Source organism: Aethalodelphis obliquidens, unplaced genomic scaffold (assembly GCF_003676395.1).
Source record: "Aethalodelphis obliquidens isolate GAN/ISIS:26980383/991018 unplaced genomic scaffold, ASM367639v1 scaffold37, whole genome shotgun sequence".
Lineage (NCBI taxonomy): Eukaryota > Metazoa > Chordata > Mammalia > Artiodactyla > Delphinidae > Aethalodelphis > Aethalodelphis obliquidens.
Window position 1 is genome coordinate 13,422,485 of NW_020837981.1, and position 17,512 is coordinate 13,439,996.

Consider the following 17,512-nt stretch of genomic DNA (forward strand, 5'->3'; position numbering starts at 1 on the left):
AGGGGAGCCAGGAACAACATTCCTGGAATCCCGGTCAACTTCTTATAAGCTCTGCATCCTCCATGGGTGCCCAGGCTGGGCAGGCGGGCACCTCTGATTGCATTACAGAGCTGCTTGCCTTCGGCTCTGTCTCCTGACGCCAGTGATGCCTCCAGATACCAGTCAGGGCCTCTGGGGGTTACAGCCTCCTGGGTGATCTCAGCAGAAGACGTTCCTCCCAGACCCTAGGGATGCCTCCTGATATCCACCAGGCCCAGGTGGGCATCAGGGACCAGAAAAGGCAGGCTCCTTCTTCTTGCCCCTCTCCCTGGCTCTCTGGTCAACAAGGAAACTGCCACCAGGAACTCTCTGTCCCCCTGCTTTCCTGCCCAGAGATGTACAGGGAGAGAAGCAGGGCCCAGGCCCAGCCAAAGGGGCAGCCAGACTGGGGGCAGGGAAAGGCAGGTAGGAGGGAGGCCAAGGGGAATCAATGCAACCGACTCTGTGCCAGGACTACATGTTTATCTCACATCACATCACCATCCAGTGAAGTCAGCGGGGTCATCCCCACCCCACAGATGGGGACGCTGGGGTACACAGAGGTTGAGCCACCCGGCCCAGGCACTCAGTAAGAGTCAAATCCTTTTAATTCCAAAGCCTTGGCTCTTCCGACTAAGAAGGGACCCCTGGCTCCAGAAGTCTTGTTTTACCAGATGATCAGGTGGCTGAATTCAGAATCCGTCTCCTGGGGGATGTGTCAGACATTCCCACCCCACACCTTCACATACACACCCCCTACCAAGAAGGCCCTTTCTGTTCACCCAAGCTCTGCTCATCCTTCCAAAGCCAGTCAAGCACCATCCTCCCCTCCTCCAGGAAGCCTTCCCTGACCAACCACCCAGGCCCACAGGAGCTTCTCTCAACAGCTGAAGGATTTCCTGTTGTTATCACCCAATACGTGGCACCAATAACAACGAGGAGGAGGAGGAGGACAGTGAGTTTTACTGAGCGACTTAGAATGTGCAAAGCATTTGCATACGTTATCTCATTCATCCCCACAAGGATCTGATGAGATTGGTGCTATTACCACTCCCCCTTTACAAATGAAGAAACTGAAGCTCAGAGAGGGTAGACAACTTGCTCTAGGACACATAGCCAGATGCTGGAATAGTCAGGATTTGAACCCAAGTAGTCTGACTGCACAGCCCGCCCTCTAAGCACCATGCCAGACCCCTCCCAGTACACACATCTTGGCTCGTCCTCAGAAGGGCTCCTCTCTGTTGCCCCATCACACACTCCTGTTGCACCCCAGCATCACAGGTCTGGCACGTGGCTTATGCCTCAAGAAGAGACACAAATCAATTCAAGGGTCAGGCCGGTACTTTGCCCACCTCTGACCCCAGAGCCCAGCAAATGCTCAGACTGAACGAATGTCCATGTGCACCAAGTTTTAGGGCTCGGTGTGTTCCAACACCCAATGTGGTGACAGGAGTCCTCATTCCCCACCCCCGCGCTCAGCCACCCTCCACTCCTGAGAAATGAAACAGTGGATGGGCTGGCCAGGTCTGGACAGTGTGTTCCTGCCACACCCTCCAGAGGGCCCCCTTGAGCCTTGTGGCAGTGGCAGGGTCAGGCAGCAAGTGCCTCTCTGCTCACATGCCCAGGATGCCTTTGGCGATGGGGTCCTTCTCTGCCTCCCGGGCCCTGCTTGGCATCTGGGGCTCTGAGTCTGTGAGGCAGGAGATGCTCATGAAACAAGAAAAAGGGACCGAGGTCCCAGACGGTGATTTATAGCTTTGGAGAGAGAGACCCAGGGCTGCGTAATGCTCACAAGGGCATTCTAGTTGATATATTGACTTTCTGGAGGGGCCTCTGTAAACACAGTGGTTCTGGGCCATGGTTACCTCTGTCTCTTGTTGGTTGCTGGGGCCTATTCACATGGAACCAGACAAAAACCCCAGAGCCCCTAAGGATCATCCTTCCACCTTTCCCCCATCCCAAATCTACAGATGGGACCCAGAGAGGGAAAGCCACTTGCCTAAGGTCACACAGCAGAGAAAGAGCAAAAACCAGAGTCCCCTAACTCGCAGGCCAGGAGCTGCTGGGCCTCCAGGCCCTGAGCCTCCCTGCTTTCTCCTCCCCCCACTCCCCTGGAGGAGGACGTCTCTGGCATTGCACAGCTCTCTCCTGAGGAGGCTTTGCTTGAGTGCTCCCTGAGCTCTGTGTGCCAGGCCCTGTACTTTATAATGTATCAGGTCATGTGATCCTCAAATAACCCTGTGAGGACAATATTATTATTATCATGCCCATTTTACAGATGAGGAAACTGAGGCAGGGCACAGTTACGTGAACTGCCCAAGGCCACAGAGTTAGTAAGTGGCAATGCTGGGGGGCTATGCTAAACTCCTCAGAATCCCAGTTGGCCACACCATGCACCCACAGCTGAGGCCCTGGGGAGGGGCCTCTGTGAGAAGGGGTAGGCAGAGGGGCTGGGGCTTCCTGGAGGTGATGAGAAGTGAGCTTGCCCCCTCCAACGGGCTCATGGAAGTAGCTGGGCTGAGGACTCTGTGCTTCCCTTCTTACCCACTCTGTGTTCTCTGATGGGGGCCTGGCAGGAGGCAAAGAAGCATACCTCCCCATGCTTCCATCCCCAACATAATCCCTACCATTTCTTAAAAAGCATTTTCTGGGCGCACTCCATCTTCAAGAACCACAGAGAGCAAATCAAAGAATAAGAAATCTTTTCATCTCCAGTGCAAGAGGTAGCTGAGAGGGGTGGGTCCCCCAAGGCATACCCCTTCAGTTGGGCCTGGGAAGGCCAGGATGGAAATATGGCCGAAGGTTGGCTCACCAAGGATTGGTGTCCACGCAGGATAGAGGCCTTGCAGATGCTGACAGGGCCAACTTCTCAAGAGTGGGAGAAGTCTCGGGCCTTCTTCACCCCACCCCCATCTTGTCTCCTCTTCAGAAATGCTCTTAGAAAGACCCAAAAATGAGAGTCAAGGTCTGGCTCACATCACCTCCTCCAGGAAGCCCCAAGGCTCTCTTCCCTGAATAGACAGTTGACCCTTGAACAATACGGGCTTGAACTGTGTGGGTCCACTTATAGGCAGATTTTTTTCAATAAACATAGTAGCTGTATTTTCATTTTACAGATCTTTAAGTTAATTGTGGGGATGAGTTTATGTTCAATTAGAGATTACAATATGTGGAATCAAAAGAACTAGTGTTTGAGTCCTGATTCTATCCAAACCATTTCAGCTTCCTGCCTTTGGGTGAGTCGCTTATCAATTCCTTTATTTTTGAGGCTGAGATAGCAGACAGAGGATTTTTAACTGCTGGGAAGTCAGCGCCCCTAACTCCGAGCTACTCAAAGGTCAGCTGTAGTGTCGTTGCTCTCATTTGCTACATACAGGGGCTCTCGGAATGTCATTTACCATTTTTTGGAGTGGAAATCAGCATCCCTCCCACACAGTGACCACCTTGAGGGCTGGGGCCAGGGCTGCTCTGGCTCTGACCCAGGTCTGAGGTGGGCTTCCTAAGTGGCACCCACCTCCCCAGTGGGGTTCTTACAAGGACAAACTGAGGTCTTACGTATGAGGGTTTTATAATCTGTAAAGCAGTATGTATACCGGTAGAGCTGTAATTTTCCTATAGGTCTCTCTGGTCCACAACAGCACACCTTATCCTAGAGTTAAGGAAGACAGGGGAACTGGGAAAGCAGGGGAGCCCTTTGTGACCATGGAAATGAGGAACAGAGGAGTCCAGGGCTCATGTACGTGTGTGCATGTATCCTCTTAATTGCATCCACGAGAGTCCCAGGCCCAGCCGTGCCTGCCCACGTTGCTCTCCATGAGGGATGCCACTCACCCAAGCTCTGCTTGCCTCTTCTCTGGCAAATTCCAGTGGACACCCCACTGCCCCTGGAGGGTGAAGCATGAACCGGACCCAGATCAGAGCAGATCTTCAAACCACAGGCCCTGTCACTGTTCTAGGGAAGCTGGGAGCTGACTGCAGGAGACCCCAGGACTCGGACCCCTGTCCTCCTGGGGGTAGGCACTGAAGCTCCTGGACTGGCTTTAGGGCTTGTCTGTGGCCAGTCTGTCCCACCTGCCCTCAGTGGGGGAAGCCAGCTTCCTCCCTTCCAACTCCACAACCCGGCATTCAGACCAAATGGACCAAATCCTGCTCACCTGGGTCCCACCTCAAACAGGCATCCCTAAGAATACAAGAGACGAGCTTCCCAAGCCTGGTGGTGACTCACCTCCCCACACAACACATTCCTATTTACACACAAACACACCACAGCTGCACCCATATGTACACTGCATACCTCCCCCACCCAAACACACACACAGCCACCTACACCACACATCCCATATGCAAAAGGCACAACTCAGCACACACACTCATCCTCCTGCACACTTCACCTCCATGCCCAGCACCCAATGCAGCACCACACCTACCCTCACCTCCCACTGCACACTCCCGCCCCCGCCCACCTCCTCCACACACATTCTCACCCCACTCACTCCTCCATGCACGCTCTCACACCCACATCCTGTCTTCCTCGAGAAAAGAGCCGCCCAGCGGCGGGGAAGTTGTGAGGCACTGGGGGCAGCCTGCTCTGGGAGGTGAGAAGGAGGGAGGCTCTGCTGCGAGCTCACTCCCTAACCAACCATGCCTTGAGAGGTGTGGACTCCCGAAGACTGATTTAGCTCAGCAGGGGACGGGGTGGAGGGGACTGGCCAGGGGGCCGAGGGGGATCAGGGTGGCTCAGGATAGGAAGGGAAGGGGAGCGGGCGGTGCCAAGGTGTGCGCAACCCCCAGGTACCCGCGCTGAATCAGCCCACCAGGCGGAGATGCTAACCGGGCCGCTGTGTCCGCAAGGGTAAATTCGGAAGCTTCCAGCAACCCAGGGCTTTGTGAGAGAAGGAAGAGGAAACAAAAGTGGTAGGGTGGGGGGAGCGGGGAGGCGGCTGATTTATGCCAGCACTTCAGCAAATGTTTTCGCTGCCATTAGCCTCGCAGCTTAGGAGAGAAAGGGGCGCCACGGGGTACCGGTGGTTGGGCCTCACCAGGGCTTGCCTGCCCTGCGGGGTCGTGGGGGGCAGCGGCTGGCACAGAGGACGGGGTCTCACCTGGCCCCGGCTCGCCAAAATGCACTAGGTCGGGTGGGGGAGAAACTCCCCGGGCTCCAGGCCGGGTGCGGGCCCAAGGGGGGCAGGAGGTGGCGGCCCCGGCCCCACTTCAGAAGCAAATCAAAAGGATGGAGGGCACACATTCCCTCCACCCTTCTGAAACTGCCCTTCCTCATATTATTCTAATTACGGTATTCTAAATTTTCCTTTAATAAAAGGAAAGAAACAGAAAAGCACAGAACATACTTGTTTGGTTTCATTTTGCCTTCATAGCTTTAATGATTCCGTTCGTGGAAGCTGTTTAGAAAACCGGGGAGGACGAAGAGGAGGAGGAAGAGGCCAGAGTCACCAGCTCTGGCCTCAGCGGCCAGCTTCCTCCTCTCTGCCCCTGGGTGCCAGCCTGCCTAGGCAGCAGTCTCTCTCTACTCCCCAGCCCCACGAAGCCAACCCCTAAACCCCAACCTAGGACCCCTGTCTCTCCTCCCTTTCCTCCAGGCCTCAGGGTGCTCCAAGGTGCCTCCTTGTTACTCCAACCCCAGCGATAAGGTTCAAATGACCATATGTTTGGCCAGCAGGCCCGGGAGGAGGCTCCAGGATGGGCCAATGAGAACCACCAACCAAGCGCTTGGAATGTAAGAGATCCACCTCCCCTCCAGCCTCATCCTCGAAGCCCCAGGCAGCCCAGACCCTCCTTAGAAGCCATTGCTGGTAAAAGGGAAGGGGAAGTGGTAGGCAGACCCGACGACGTGGTCTGACAGCCAGGAACAGGTCATAGTACCTCAGTCCAGGAGAAACTCAACAACAAAGTGAGTGCAGGAGATGAGCCCCCAAAGCTTCAAAATAAAAAAGTAAAAACCTATTTTGCCCCCAACTATACAAATAGGTACAGAGCTCTGAGGCTGGCTTGTGATTTATCTCACCCGGGGCAGGTGGGGGCTTTTTCTGAGAGGATCAGTGTTGGAAGGCTACCCCTGGGCACTTGCCTGGTCTCAGGGTCTCACCTTAACCTTTGGTCCAGCCCTGTTCCACCTCTCCCAGGTCCCTGCTCCCAATTTCTTTCCACCATCCCCCAGCAAGTCCCAGTCTAACTCAGCTACCAAACCTACTTCATCATTAGCTGCCTGCCTTAGCTGGGCCTTGATTTCTGAATCTCAATCCCAGACCCATGCAGCCAGTCTGCAGCCCAGGTGGAATAGAGGAGCCACAACTAGAATGAGGTTTATGAGGCCTGAGTTCAAATGTCAGCTCTATCCTTGAGTCCCAGTGCAGTCCTGGGCAAGTCAGGGCCCGTCCCAAAGCTTCAGCAGTTAAACAAGCGGATTGGAAGAGACAGGAATTGTCTGGGATCCTATGGAATTCCCAGTCTGTGGGGTGGGGAGGGAAATTACATACAAAACTCCTCCCCTGCAGTGGTACTTTCACTTTAATGAGAAAACCCAGTAAGACGCTCTTGATTTTCCATTGGTTTAAGTGAAATGGGCATTTGGTACAGAGTAGAGGAAGACAAGGACAGGCCACCACCACACACACACACACACACACACAGCAGAGACATTAGGAAAACTCTGATTTTAACTGCACCTTAAAAAGAAGTGCTATCATGACACCTTGGTTCCTTCTCAACCATCCCAGCCAGAGGCCAAGGAAAGGCTCATTAAAAGCTCCAGGAAAGGGCTTCCCTGGTGGCGCAGTGGTTGAGAGTCCGCCTGCTGATGCAGGGGACACGGGTTCGTGCCCCGGTCCGGGAAGATCCTACATGCCACAGAGCGGCTTGGCCCGTGAGCCATGGCCACTGAGCCTGCGCGTCCGGAGCCTGTGCTCCGCAACGGGAGAGGCTACAACAGTGAGAGGCCCTCGTACGGGGCGGGGAAGCTCCAGAATAAGGCTGAGGGGTGGGTGGGAGGAGATTCCCAGAGTCAGCCTGGGCTTTTGAAGTGGCCTCTCCTGGCCAGTCACTTGCTGAAATCCTCTAAGAGTCTCTGGTTTATGGTTCCAGGTTTGATTTCTCCACCATCAAACTTTATGGCTTAAAAAAAAATTCTCAGTGCTGGAAAGGGAACTCATTCCCATATTCACTGGGAATGGGGGTAGGGGAAAGGGGAGAGAGGTGCCTGCCCCTTGAGGAGAGCTTGGACACGCCCAAGAAGGAGCTTCCCCCTCCCATGGCTGGGACCAAAAGGAGGAGTCCAAATCAGCCTGAATCAGCCCGCTATTGGATAGGAGCCCTGGATACAAATCTGCAATCTGCGGTCACGTGAAGGCAAGATTTGAGGAAAGGCAACATCCTGGACTTCATTTTCCCCATCTGTGCAATGGAGCTCATGAGGAATCACTGGGAAGACCTAAAGAACATTCTGAAAAATGTTCTGTGCCTGTGGCATTAGAGTACAAGGGCTGTGTAGGAGGAAGGGGCATGTTCTCTCTCCTGAAGGCAGGTTTCTGAGGGCAAAGGGAAGGCAGCAGGCTGACCCCACCAGTTGGCCCCTCTCCAGGCTGGTGGACAGGCAACCCCTGCTGTGCTAAGTAATGAGCACAATTCCAAGGCCAGTTCTGCTCGCTAGTGAGAAATCAAAGCCCGGTATTAGCCACCCATTTCTGGCTGGGCACCAATCGTGCTCAAATCCATCAAAGCCTTGGGCCTGGCGTTTCTTCTGGGGAAGGTGGAGGCCAGAGGCTTTGTTAAGCAGGCAAGGCAGGCCACCCCCAGCCTCCCCAGCAGAGCCTACTCTGCAGCTCTGGAGAACTCTAGGCCAACCAGTCTTGTCTTTCTCCTGCCTCCCCAGCTCCCCACCCTCAGTAACCCCAGTATTTATTCCTGATATCCTTGCCCTGCCGGTCCAAACACAGCTTCCCAAGACCCAATCCTGCCCATATGCCATTTACAGAGACTTCACCCAACCCTCCAATCACCTCCCCTCAAACACCCCCAAACCAGAAACCAACACCCCAACCCAGCACCTCCCACACCCAACTGCACTCTTTAAAACAAAGTTGGTCACTCAGCAGCCTGCTTCCTCCCCCATCATTACCTTCCAACTTCAAAACACTGCTTTAAATACCAGAGTCTACCCAAATCATAATTAACGTGGATCAAATGATTGTGTCGTAACTTTACAACACAAGGCTGGCCAAAAAAAAAAAAAAAGTGGGGTATGTGTTAAAACCAAGCCCTCACTCCTGGGCCATGGGAATCATTAATTCCAGAGTGAGGAATAGCTGAGTGGGGGAGGCGGGCGTGGGACGTTCGGGGCGGGGGGCGGGGAGGAGGGCGGCGGACGTCAACATCCAAGCGGAAGGTAGAGGGGGGAGGGCTGCGTCATCTGTCCACTTTGTGCACCAGTTTTCGGAGTCAATGCAGGATGCGGCCCACGCCCACCCAACCTCGGAAGCCCGGTGCTTGGTTTCTGGGGGGAGAGAGTGAGAGAGACGGAGGGGGGGAGGGAGGGGGAGAGAGAGAGACAGAGAGAGAGAGAGAGAGAGAGAGAGAGAGAGAGAAGAGAGAAAGAGAGGAGAGAGGGAGGGGAGAGAGAGAGAGAGAGAGAGAGAGAGAGAGAGAGAGAGAGAGAGAGAGAGAGATATGGGTTGGCTCCCGTGTGTCCACCCGCTCCCCAGGAAGACGCAGCCCAGTCAGCTACGCCCGGCCCAGCTACAGACCAGCGAGACGTGTACACAGCCACGGCGGGAGAGGGGGAATAGGGACTTTATTTTAGGAGCCCAGCGACTCCGTTAAGGCATCTTGCTGGGTCTGGAGTAGGAGCGTGGAGAGCGCACCTTGTCGGCTTCCCAGACGGGGAGACTGTCAGTGACTCATTTAAAAGGAAACTCGTCAGGATCACTACGTACTCCTCCCCACAACACACAACACCAACACCCAGAAAAAAATTCTTCCAGGCCTGCAGATCCCAAGATCTCGAGGAAAGCTGTACGTGCAAGACAGCCCTATTCCCTTCGATAACAAAACCCTACAAGCTGGCCTCATCTGGCTGGCGGAGCGGACCCGCGCTTCCCGTGTTCCCCAGGTTTCTCGCTCCCTCCTTCTCATCTGCGGATTCGGGTCTGTGCCACGCTAGGAGTCTGGGCGAGCCGGGACCTGGACTAGGAAGTTGCCGGCGAACAGCAAGCGAGCGCACACCTGGCCTGTGCAGCGACCGTGGTTTTTTGGCGCCGCTGCGAGGCGCGCGCGACGCCAGGGGTCCCCCGGAGGCCGGTACTCCGGAAGGCGCACACCCCGACTTGGACACCGTTCCAGGGAAAAGAAGCGATCTCTCCCTTCCAGGCGGGAGCTGGAGAGCCTGAGCAACACTCCCGCCCCGCCCCGCCCCGCCCCGCGAGATAGCTGCGCCATCGCCCACTTTATTGGGGCAGAGAAATCTACCTTTTAACTTGGGCGCCCTTACCGCTTTCCCTGTGCGCACTGACGGAGCGATAGACCACCTCAACTTCAGAGCAAAGTGAGGCGCCAGGGTCCCCTCGCTCGCCTCGCTCCCCTCCCCCATGCCCGAACGCTCCCTACCTGCTTGGCTCAGCCTCAGGTCCCAGCAGAGCAGGAGTGTCAGCAGTAGCGCGCCCCGCGCTCCGCTCCGGGCCCACATGCTCCCGCGGCCCGGCTCGGGCGCCTCTCCCCCAGGGCTCTCTCCCTGGCCCCAGCCTCGCCGCCGCCGTCTCCGCCGCCGCCGCCTCCTCCTCGCCGTCCTCCCCGGCGCCCGGCCGCGCCAGCCCGTGCCCTCCGTGGGGGCAGAGGCAGCCACGCTTCGCTGAGGGCTGCCCGGCGCTCGGAACGCTATGGGTACCCGGCGCCCGCTCTCCGGCCAGGCTCCGGCGTGCCCCTCTCTGCGCTCCTCAGGCTCCGGGGCTCGAGCGCTCCTCAGGCTCCCGCGTCCTGGTTTCGAAGTTGCGCGACTGAGGGTGAGAGCGCTCAGCGGCGCCCGCAGCGGCCAACGCCGCGCCGTCCGAGCCCCCGTGCGCGCCTCCCTGCGCCCCGCCGCTGCCCGCGGCTCCGGCGCCCTCGCCGGCCTCCGCCGCCTGCCACAAGGCCAAGCGCTGCCGCTCGCTCGCCCAAGTGAGTCCGCGAGCAGAGCAGGACAGCGCGCGGCCGGGGCGGGGCCTGGGCGGGCAAAGGCGGAGCCGGCGGAGGGCCTTTCTAGGGGGTAACGACGGCCCCTTGGGCGCGGCTTTGGCGGAGCTGGGGGCCCTTCAGGGGGGGTCCGCGCGAAACTCTGGGCCCGGAGCGTTGGAAATCCCGGCCGCTAGATCGTAGCTGGAAGCGGAGTCTGCCCAATTTTTGTTTCCAGAAACTAAAGAAATGTATCTTGGCGCTTTCCTCTGACTTGGCTGTGTCAGCTTTCTCCTCTGATTAAACTCAGGACTCTGTCGTTTTTGGCTCCCTGGTTTGTACTACGTAGAATCTACGCCTTCTACAGGGGGGGGGGGGGGGGGGGGGGGGTCTTTACCAAAAAAGCTCCTTCAGTGAGGAAATCTCAAACACTCAAGTCCGTGGTAAGCAGGGGCTTACAGCTATGTGGACTTGGATCATCCTGTTTGGCCCTACTTGTGGGTACGACCTTGGGCAGAACTGTTTGACTAGACCCCTCTGAACCTCCTGTAGCACCCAGGGCCTAGGATGTTACTCCCCCACCCCACCCCCACCCTCCGCAAGTGACAATGGGGCATAGGGAAGCCATTTTTGGCTCGGGTGGGTATAAATTTGGGCTCTGCTCCTTACCTGCTGTGTGACCCTGAACAAGTTACTTAACCATTCTGATGCTTCCTTCATCATCATCTCCAAAATGGAGAAAAATGATAATAACAATTTTATAAGGGAATGTAGAACTGATTTTTAAATATATATATAGAAACTGTAGCATAAATGTCAGTAATCTCTCTTTCCAAGATCTCCCCTCTCAGCCAATCTGATTCCTGGTGGAAAATCCTGACCACCCAAGGGTGAGCCAAAGGGCATGTGGAGTCAGGTGGAGGTTGGGCGGTGGGCGATATCTTGAGATTGAAACCCAGTGACATTAGAAGGGGTGGATCAAGTAACACTGGCAGGGTCCTTGTATGTGCCAGGCATGGGGTTAAGCACTTTTAAACACTTTATATGCATCACTTCAGTTAATCCTCACAACTCTCTGAGGTAAGTACCATTTGTATCCCCCTTTTATGGATGAAGAAACTGAGGCACAGAGATGTAAAGTCATTTGCCCAAGATCACACAGCTTTTAGTGAATGAGTGGGTGAGTGAAAAGGGCAGGAGAGAGAGGATTGGAAAGAAACCCTCTGAGCTGGGGATCCTCGACACTTACACCTCTTCTGGGGCTGGCAGGTGAGAAATGACTGGCAGCCAGCAGGAATGCCTCCTCCCCACTGATCTGTTCACTACTGATCTGTTCACTACTTGGGATTTTTCCAGAACTGGGATCTGGAATCATTCCTCAAATACAGAGGCAGTGGCTGCTTCAGGAAGGGGTAAAGGAAGGCAGAGAGAGGTCCAGCCTCTCTCTGGTCCAGGCCCAGGAGTCAGTAGGTGGGTAGGCTGGAATAGGGTCAGTGTCCCCAGGGGCGCTTCCTAGACTGGAGGAGAAAGGACTTGGGGGCCAGAACTGCAGGCTGGAAGGGTTGCTGGAGGGGGTAGAGAAGCAACAAGGGCCTGCCCCAGCTGTTTCCCCAGAGAAGAGAGAACGGCAGGACTGCCCAGGAACCCCTCCACACACACTCCCCCCACAGGCTGGGGTCTGGAACATGTGGGGGAGTGTGCATGTGGTCAGTCCACCTCCTTAGACCTCCCTGGCCAGGCACCCAGGACCAGGAGGGTGGATATGGGTGAGTGGGACTCCCTGGGAAGAACTTAGGCCAATTGAGAAAGGTCCCCGTGGACAAAGATAAGTGGGTTATTTTTAGCTTGGCCCAGGCAAGGGCAGTGGGTGAGGGAGTCAACATCGCATCACACCCAGCCAGCCCCACCCAGCCACAGAAGTACAAGCACACATATGCACACGCAGCCCTAGACAGTTACAGGCACACCTACAAAGGTACACACAAGCAAACATACAACAAACATATACAGGTGCAAAATGACCCTCCCAGAAACATTATAGGGGCACCCAACTGCAGAGACACCCACATAGTTAAGACATAGGATTTTAAAAAGCACACATACACACCTCATCACAGACATGAACACACACACAGGCACGCACGTCCAAAAGCACAAATACACTCTTGGGCAGATGACGCTAAAGACAAACAGATACTTAGATGCTTAACTTTCACCAGGCAACACACATAGGGACACATTCGAGGCCCAGCATCTGACTGTCAACACCTGGCACAGGCACAAGGTCAAGGGCTTTATGCTGGATAACTCAGCAGGGACCTCAGTAGAACCTCGGCAGGCAGGGACTACAGGGCAGGCGCGCTCACTCTCTCTGTCTCATTCTCTCTCTTAACCAGAAGGACGGTGGGTTATTGGAGATTTTTCAAAAAAGTTCCAGTGCTCAGAACTTTGCTGTTCAGACAGTAACTGCACCAGGCAGGCCCTTCTAGTCCTAATGTCAGGTTTCATGACTTTATTTCCTAACTGGAGAGAAGGGGGACGGGGGCGGTGTGCAGGCAAAAGGAGAGTGGCCATTTCCCTGTCTTCTGCTGGCCCTCGTCCCATTTCCCCCAAGCCCCAGCGTAGAAATATGCCCATGGGAGGCCCTAGACCCTGCTTTCCCTCCAGGGCTCCCCTACCAGGGTAGGGGACTTACCACATTAGGGTCCTTCCATAACCCCCCTGCACCCGATCCCCTGCTGTTCCAGTGTTCCAGTGTCCAGAACACCCCTTCCCCAGTCACCTGCAGCTAAGCAACCACTGCGGGTGTGGCTGCTTCCCAGCCTGGGCATCTCCAAGTGCTGGCCCTCAGCTGGGGCCAGGGAAAGGACTTCAGAGGGAGTCAGACTGCCCTGAGCCCACACCTTTCCCCAGTATGGGTGAAGAATGGGCAAGGCCCTGGCCCTGGGATGACACACTGGAGTAGCTGGATTAAGACTTACCAGGGTGTTCCCAAACCCAGTGCCATCAGACTCACAGCAAAGAGGTTCTGCTGTGAGTTAAGAAAGAGAATGAGGGACTTCCCTGGTGGTCCGATGCAGGGGGTGTTGGTTCCATCCCTGGTCAGGGAACTAAGATCTCACATGCCGCGTTGCGCAGCCAAAACATAAATTAATTAAAAATAAATAAGTAAATGAATGAATGAATGAGGATGAGGCAGTGAGCTGCTTGGAGGCCAGGCCTCCCCCTTCTTGCTCACCATGATACATCCAGCACCTCAGACTGTCCCGCGCATAGTAAGCATACATAAATACTGGTTGAGTGGACACATCAGTGAGGCTGGGGAAAGAGGGGTTACTGGTGAAAGGGCCTACAGCCCTGCCAAATGAGCCCTGGAAGGAGCCTCCCACCTCCCCTCCATTTCCTAGGGGGTTTATGGGGCCTGAGGCTGGAAGTGGGGCAGCCTTTGTGCAATATAGCAGCTTTGAAATCAGTCTCAGCTAGATCTGACACTTAGCGGGGGCTGTAGTGCTTCCATGGGCTACCCTCATTTATCCCAAATCACAAGTGAGCGTCGGAGACAGAGTTCTGGAATCTGGAGCTGAGCTGATGGAAAACCAGACGTGGGGCTGCTCTTACCTGCTGGGAGAACTTGGGCTGGCTGCTGAGCCTTTCCAAGCATCAGTTCCATCAGTTATAAAATGGGAACAATAACTAGCTCGCGGGATTAAAAAGAATATACAGAATGCCCTAATCTGGCTGAGTACAAGCCACTTATTTTATAATAAGGAGCAGCTGTCAGGGTGCCCTGCGGGCGTGGCTGGAGCCTTTGGCGGGCGCTTCACCCTGCGGCCGGTACTGGTATGCTCGAATGTGCCACTAGGCGGCGCGCTGCAGCGCACATCTCTTCCGCGGCCGCTTCAGCCTGCAACCCAAAGCAGCGGGTCTGGAAGGGAGATTCGCTCCGGCTTCCACCTTGCGGCCTCCCAGGAGTGGGTCTCCACTTCAGGTTGACAGGGGAGGGGGCTCTCAGACCACTCGGTTTGCAAGATCTTGGGTGGGAAGGTTTGGGGATGAGTACATAATCCCTCCCCTGACCCATCAAGGCCAGGATGGACCCCAAACGCCTGGACCTTGCTGACAACAACCTTATGAGATGGCTACTGTTACTACCCCATTTACCAGATGAGGGAACTGAGGCAGAGAAGAGGTAGCTTGCCCAAGGTCGCATACTGCTAGTAAAGGGTACCCTGGAGATTCAAATCCAGGCAGAATGGATCTCAAGCTTGTTCTCTTTTTTTTTTTTTTAAATCGAGATAACATAAAATTTACAACTTTAACTATTTTAAAGTGTACAATGTAGTGTTTTTTAGTATCTTCACATGGTTGTGCAACCATCACTACTATCTAATTCAATAACATTTCATCACCCCCCAAAAAAACCACATACCATTAAGCAGTCACTCCCCATTCTCCCCTCCCCTCCCCCTGCCCCTGGCAACCAGGAAATCTACTTTCTGTCTCTACGGATTTGCCTATTCTGGGAATTTCATATAAATGGAATCACACACTATGTGGCCTGAGTCATCAAGATTGGGCTCTTAACCTCTCTACTAAATAATGTGACAACCCTCCACCTCCTCCCCCATTCCATACACATCTTTTCTCTTACCTCCAGGGGAGGGCCTTCTCCTGGGAATTCAAGCAGTGTAAGCAGTCATTCACCAAAGCTCTGGGGTCAGGCAGATCCGGGTTCAAATCCTGGCTCTGTCTTGGACAATTTATTCTGCTGTTGTGTTCTCAAAATTCTTTGCTGTTGTTAATTTTTAAAAAAAATTTAATTTTAGAGCTGTCTTAGATTTATGAAAAAATTACATAGTACAGAAAGTTCCCATATGTCCCTCACCCCTGTTTCCCTTATTATTAATAACTTACATTAGTATGGTGGATTTGCTACAATTAATGGACCAATATTGAAATATTATTATGAACTAAAATTCATTTAGATTTCCTTAGTTTTTACCTAATGTCCTTTTTCTGTTCCAGGATCCCACATTACACATAGTAGTCAGGACACTAAGGGCTTCTCTTGGCTGTGACAGTTTCTTAGACTTTCTTTGTTTTTGATGATCTCGACAGTTTTGAGTATTATTCATCAGGTATTTTGTAGAATACCCCTCAGTTGGGATTTGTCTATCTTAAAGTTCTTAATAATTTTTGAACAAGGAGCCCTGTTCAAAATAATTTCGCACCGGGTCCCATAAATTATGCAGTAGGTTCTGCTTGTGGGTTACGGGGCACAGAAAAGGCAGGTGAAGCCAGAGCTGGAACAGGCTGCAGACTGTGGCCACCATGGCTTGGTCCTGCCTGCATTGGTGGAGGGGGCTTACTTAGTGCTCTGAAGGGGAAGCGCTGGGGGCTAGACGGAGGGGTGAGAAGGAAACTGTAAACATGAAAGAAGACTGCATTCCAGGCAGAGGGAACATTTGTGAGGAAGGCCTAGGGTCAGGAATGTGGATGGTGTGATTGGGGGTAGCGGCTCCAGGTCCTCACGTGGTGAGTCAGAGGTGCCTATGGACTTCCCAGCACACAGCTGTGACCGCAGCACTGACCAGTGATTACAGCAGTGGTCGCCGTCTTGAAAAATAACAAAGCCAGCTAACGTATACTAAAGCAATTGCAGCAAGCCAGATACTGTGCCAAGGGCTCTGCATGAATTAGCTCCTTCAGTCTGTGGTAACCAGTGAGATTGAGACTATGATTATTCCCTCTTAGTGAGACAGAGGCCAGGTTCAAACCCAGGCAGCCTTGTTCCAGAGCCTGCACATCCAACAAATCCCCTGGGTGTAGTTTTTTTTTTTTAAATCATAACAATGTGATTTCCCTTTGTTCATTTCCATTTTTCTTGGAGGTAGGCATTAATCATGGGCCCATTAAAATGGAAACTGGGGCTCGGAGAGGGAAAGGGACATGCCTAAGGTCAGCTGGTAAGTACTGACTCTGAGCTTTAAACCCACATTCTTATGACCATCCACACTACCAGCCTCTTCCAGATCCTCTCTGGAATTCAGTGGGAAATTATTGATGTAGAGGGAAGAGGAAGAGGAGAGGGGACAATCTAATAGGGAGACTATAAAATAGCAAGATGGACCTTTTAAACTTTCTCATACTCTGTTGTTATAAACATTCCAATTTAAATGTATTCAGGTAAACATCAAGTTACTTTGCCTAATAAAAACATCAAGGCACTTCACATTTGTTTTAAAACTATAGAATACAGCCCTTGGCATATAGAAATGCCTTTTGCCATTTCAAATATGTCTAATTTCACATACAGATGGCCAATAGGCACATGAAAAGGTGCTTAACATCGCTAATTATCAGAGAAATGCAAATCAAAACTACAATGAGGTATCACCTCACACTAGTCAGAACGGCCATCATCAAAAAGTCTACAAATAACAAATGCTGGAGAGGGTGTGGAGAAAAGGGAACCCTCCTACACTGTTGGTAGCCATGTAAATTGGTGCAGCCACTATGGAAAACAGTATGGAGGTTCCTTTAAAAAACTAAAAATAGAGTTGCCATATGATCCAGCAATCCCACTCCTGGGCATATATCCAGACAAAACTATAATTCGAAAAGACACATGCACCCTTATGTTCATAGCAGCACTATTCACAATAGCCAAGACATGGAAACAACCTACATGTCCATCAACAGATGAATGGATAAAGAAGATGTGGAATATATATATATACAACGGATAGTATGCAGCCATAAAAAAGAATGAAATAATGCCATTTGCAAGAACATGGATGGACTTAGAGATTATTATATTAAGTGATGTAAGTCAAGAGAAAGATAAATGCCACATGATATCACTTATATGTGGAATCTAAAATACGACACTAATGAACATATCTACAAAACAGAAACAGACTCATAGACATAGAGAACAGACTTGTGGTTGCCAAGGGGGAGGGGGTTAGGGGAGGGGAGGATTGGGAGTTTGGATTAGCAGATGCAAACTATTATATATAGGATGGATAAACAAGATCCTACTATATATAGCATAGGGAACTATATTCAATATCCTGTGATAAACCATAATGGAAAAGAATATGAAAAAGAAGGTATATATGTATAACCGAATTACTTTGCTGTAGAGAAGAAATTAACACAACATTGTAAATAGACTATACTTCAATAAAAAATTTAAAAATAAAAAAAACCCAAATATGTCTAATTTCAGAATTGCTCATGTGACATTTCCAGTATTGTTCATATGATAAGGATGGTTAATCAAATTAAACACAATATTTAAACTATCCAGAGACTACAAGATAATGTAAATAAT

The 17,512-nt window shown here is 52.6% G+C and overlaps 1 protein-coding gene across 2 annotated transcripts in view; it reads right to left on the minus strand.

Moving 5' to 3' along the window:
• UNC5B (unc-5 netrin receptor B) overlaps nt 1-10,467 on the minus strand; it is an 87,891-nt gene extending 77,424 nt beyond the window's left edge. Inside the window, exon 1 of one of the 2 annotated variants that reach the window (XM_027129974.1) lies at nt 9,634-10,467. In XM_027129974.1, coding sequence (XP_026985775.1) covers nt 9,634-9,712 — 79 coding nt within the window. In that variant the 5' untranslated portion in view covers nt 9,713-10,467. The remainder of the gene's footprint in view (nt 1-9,633) is intronic. The other variant, XM_027129976.1, reaches the window with a different exon arrangement.
• Nucleotides 10,468-17,512: the final 7,045 nt, after the last annotated feature.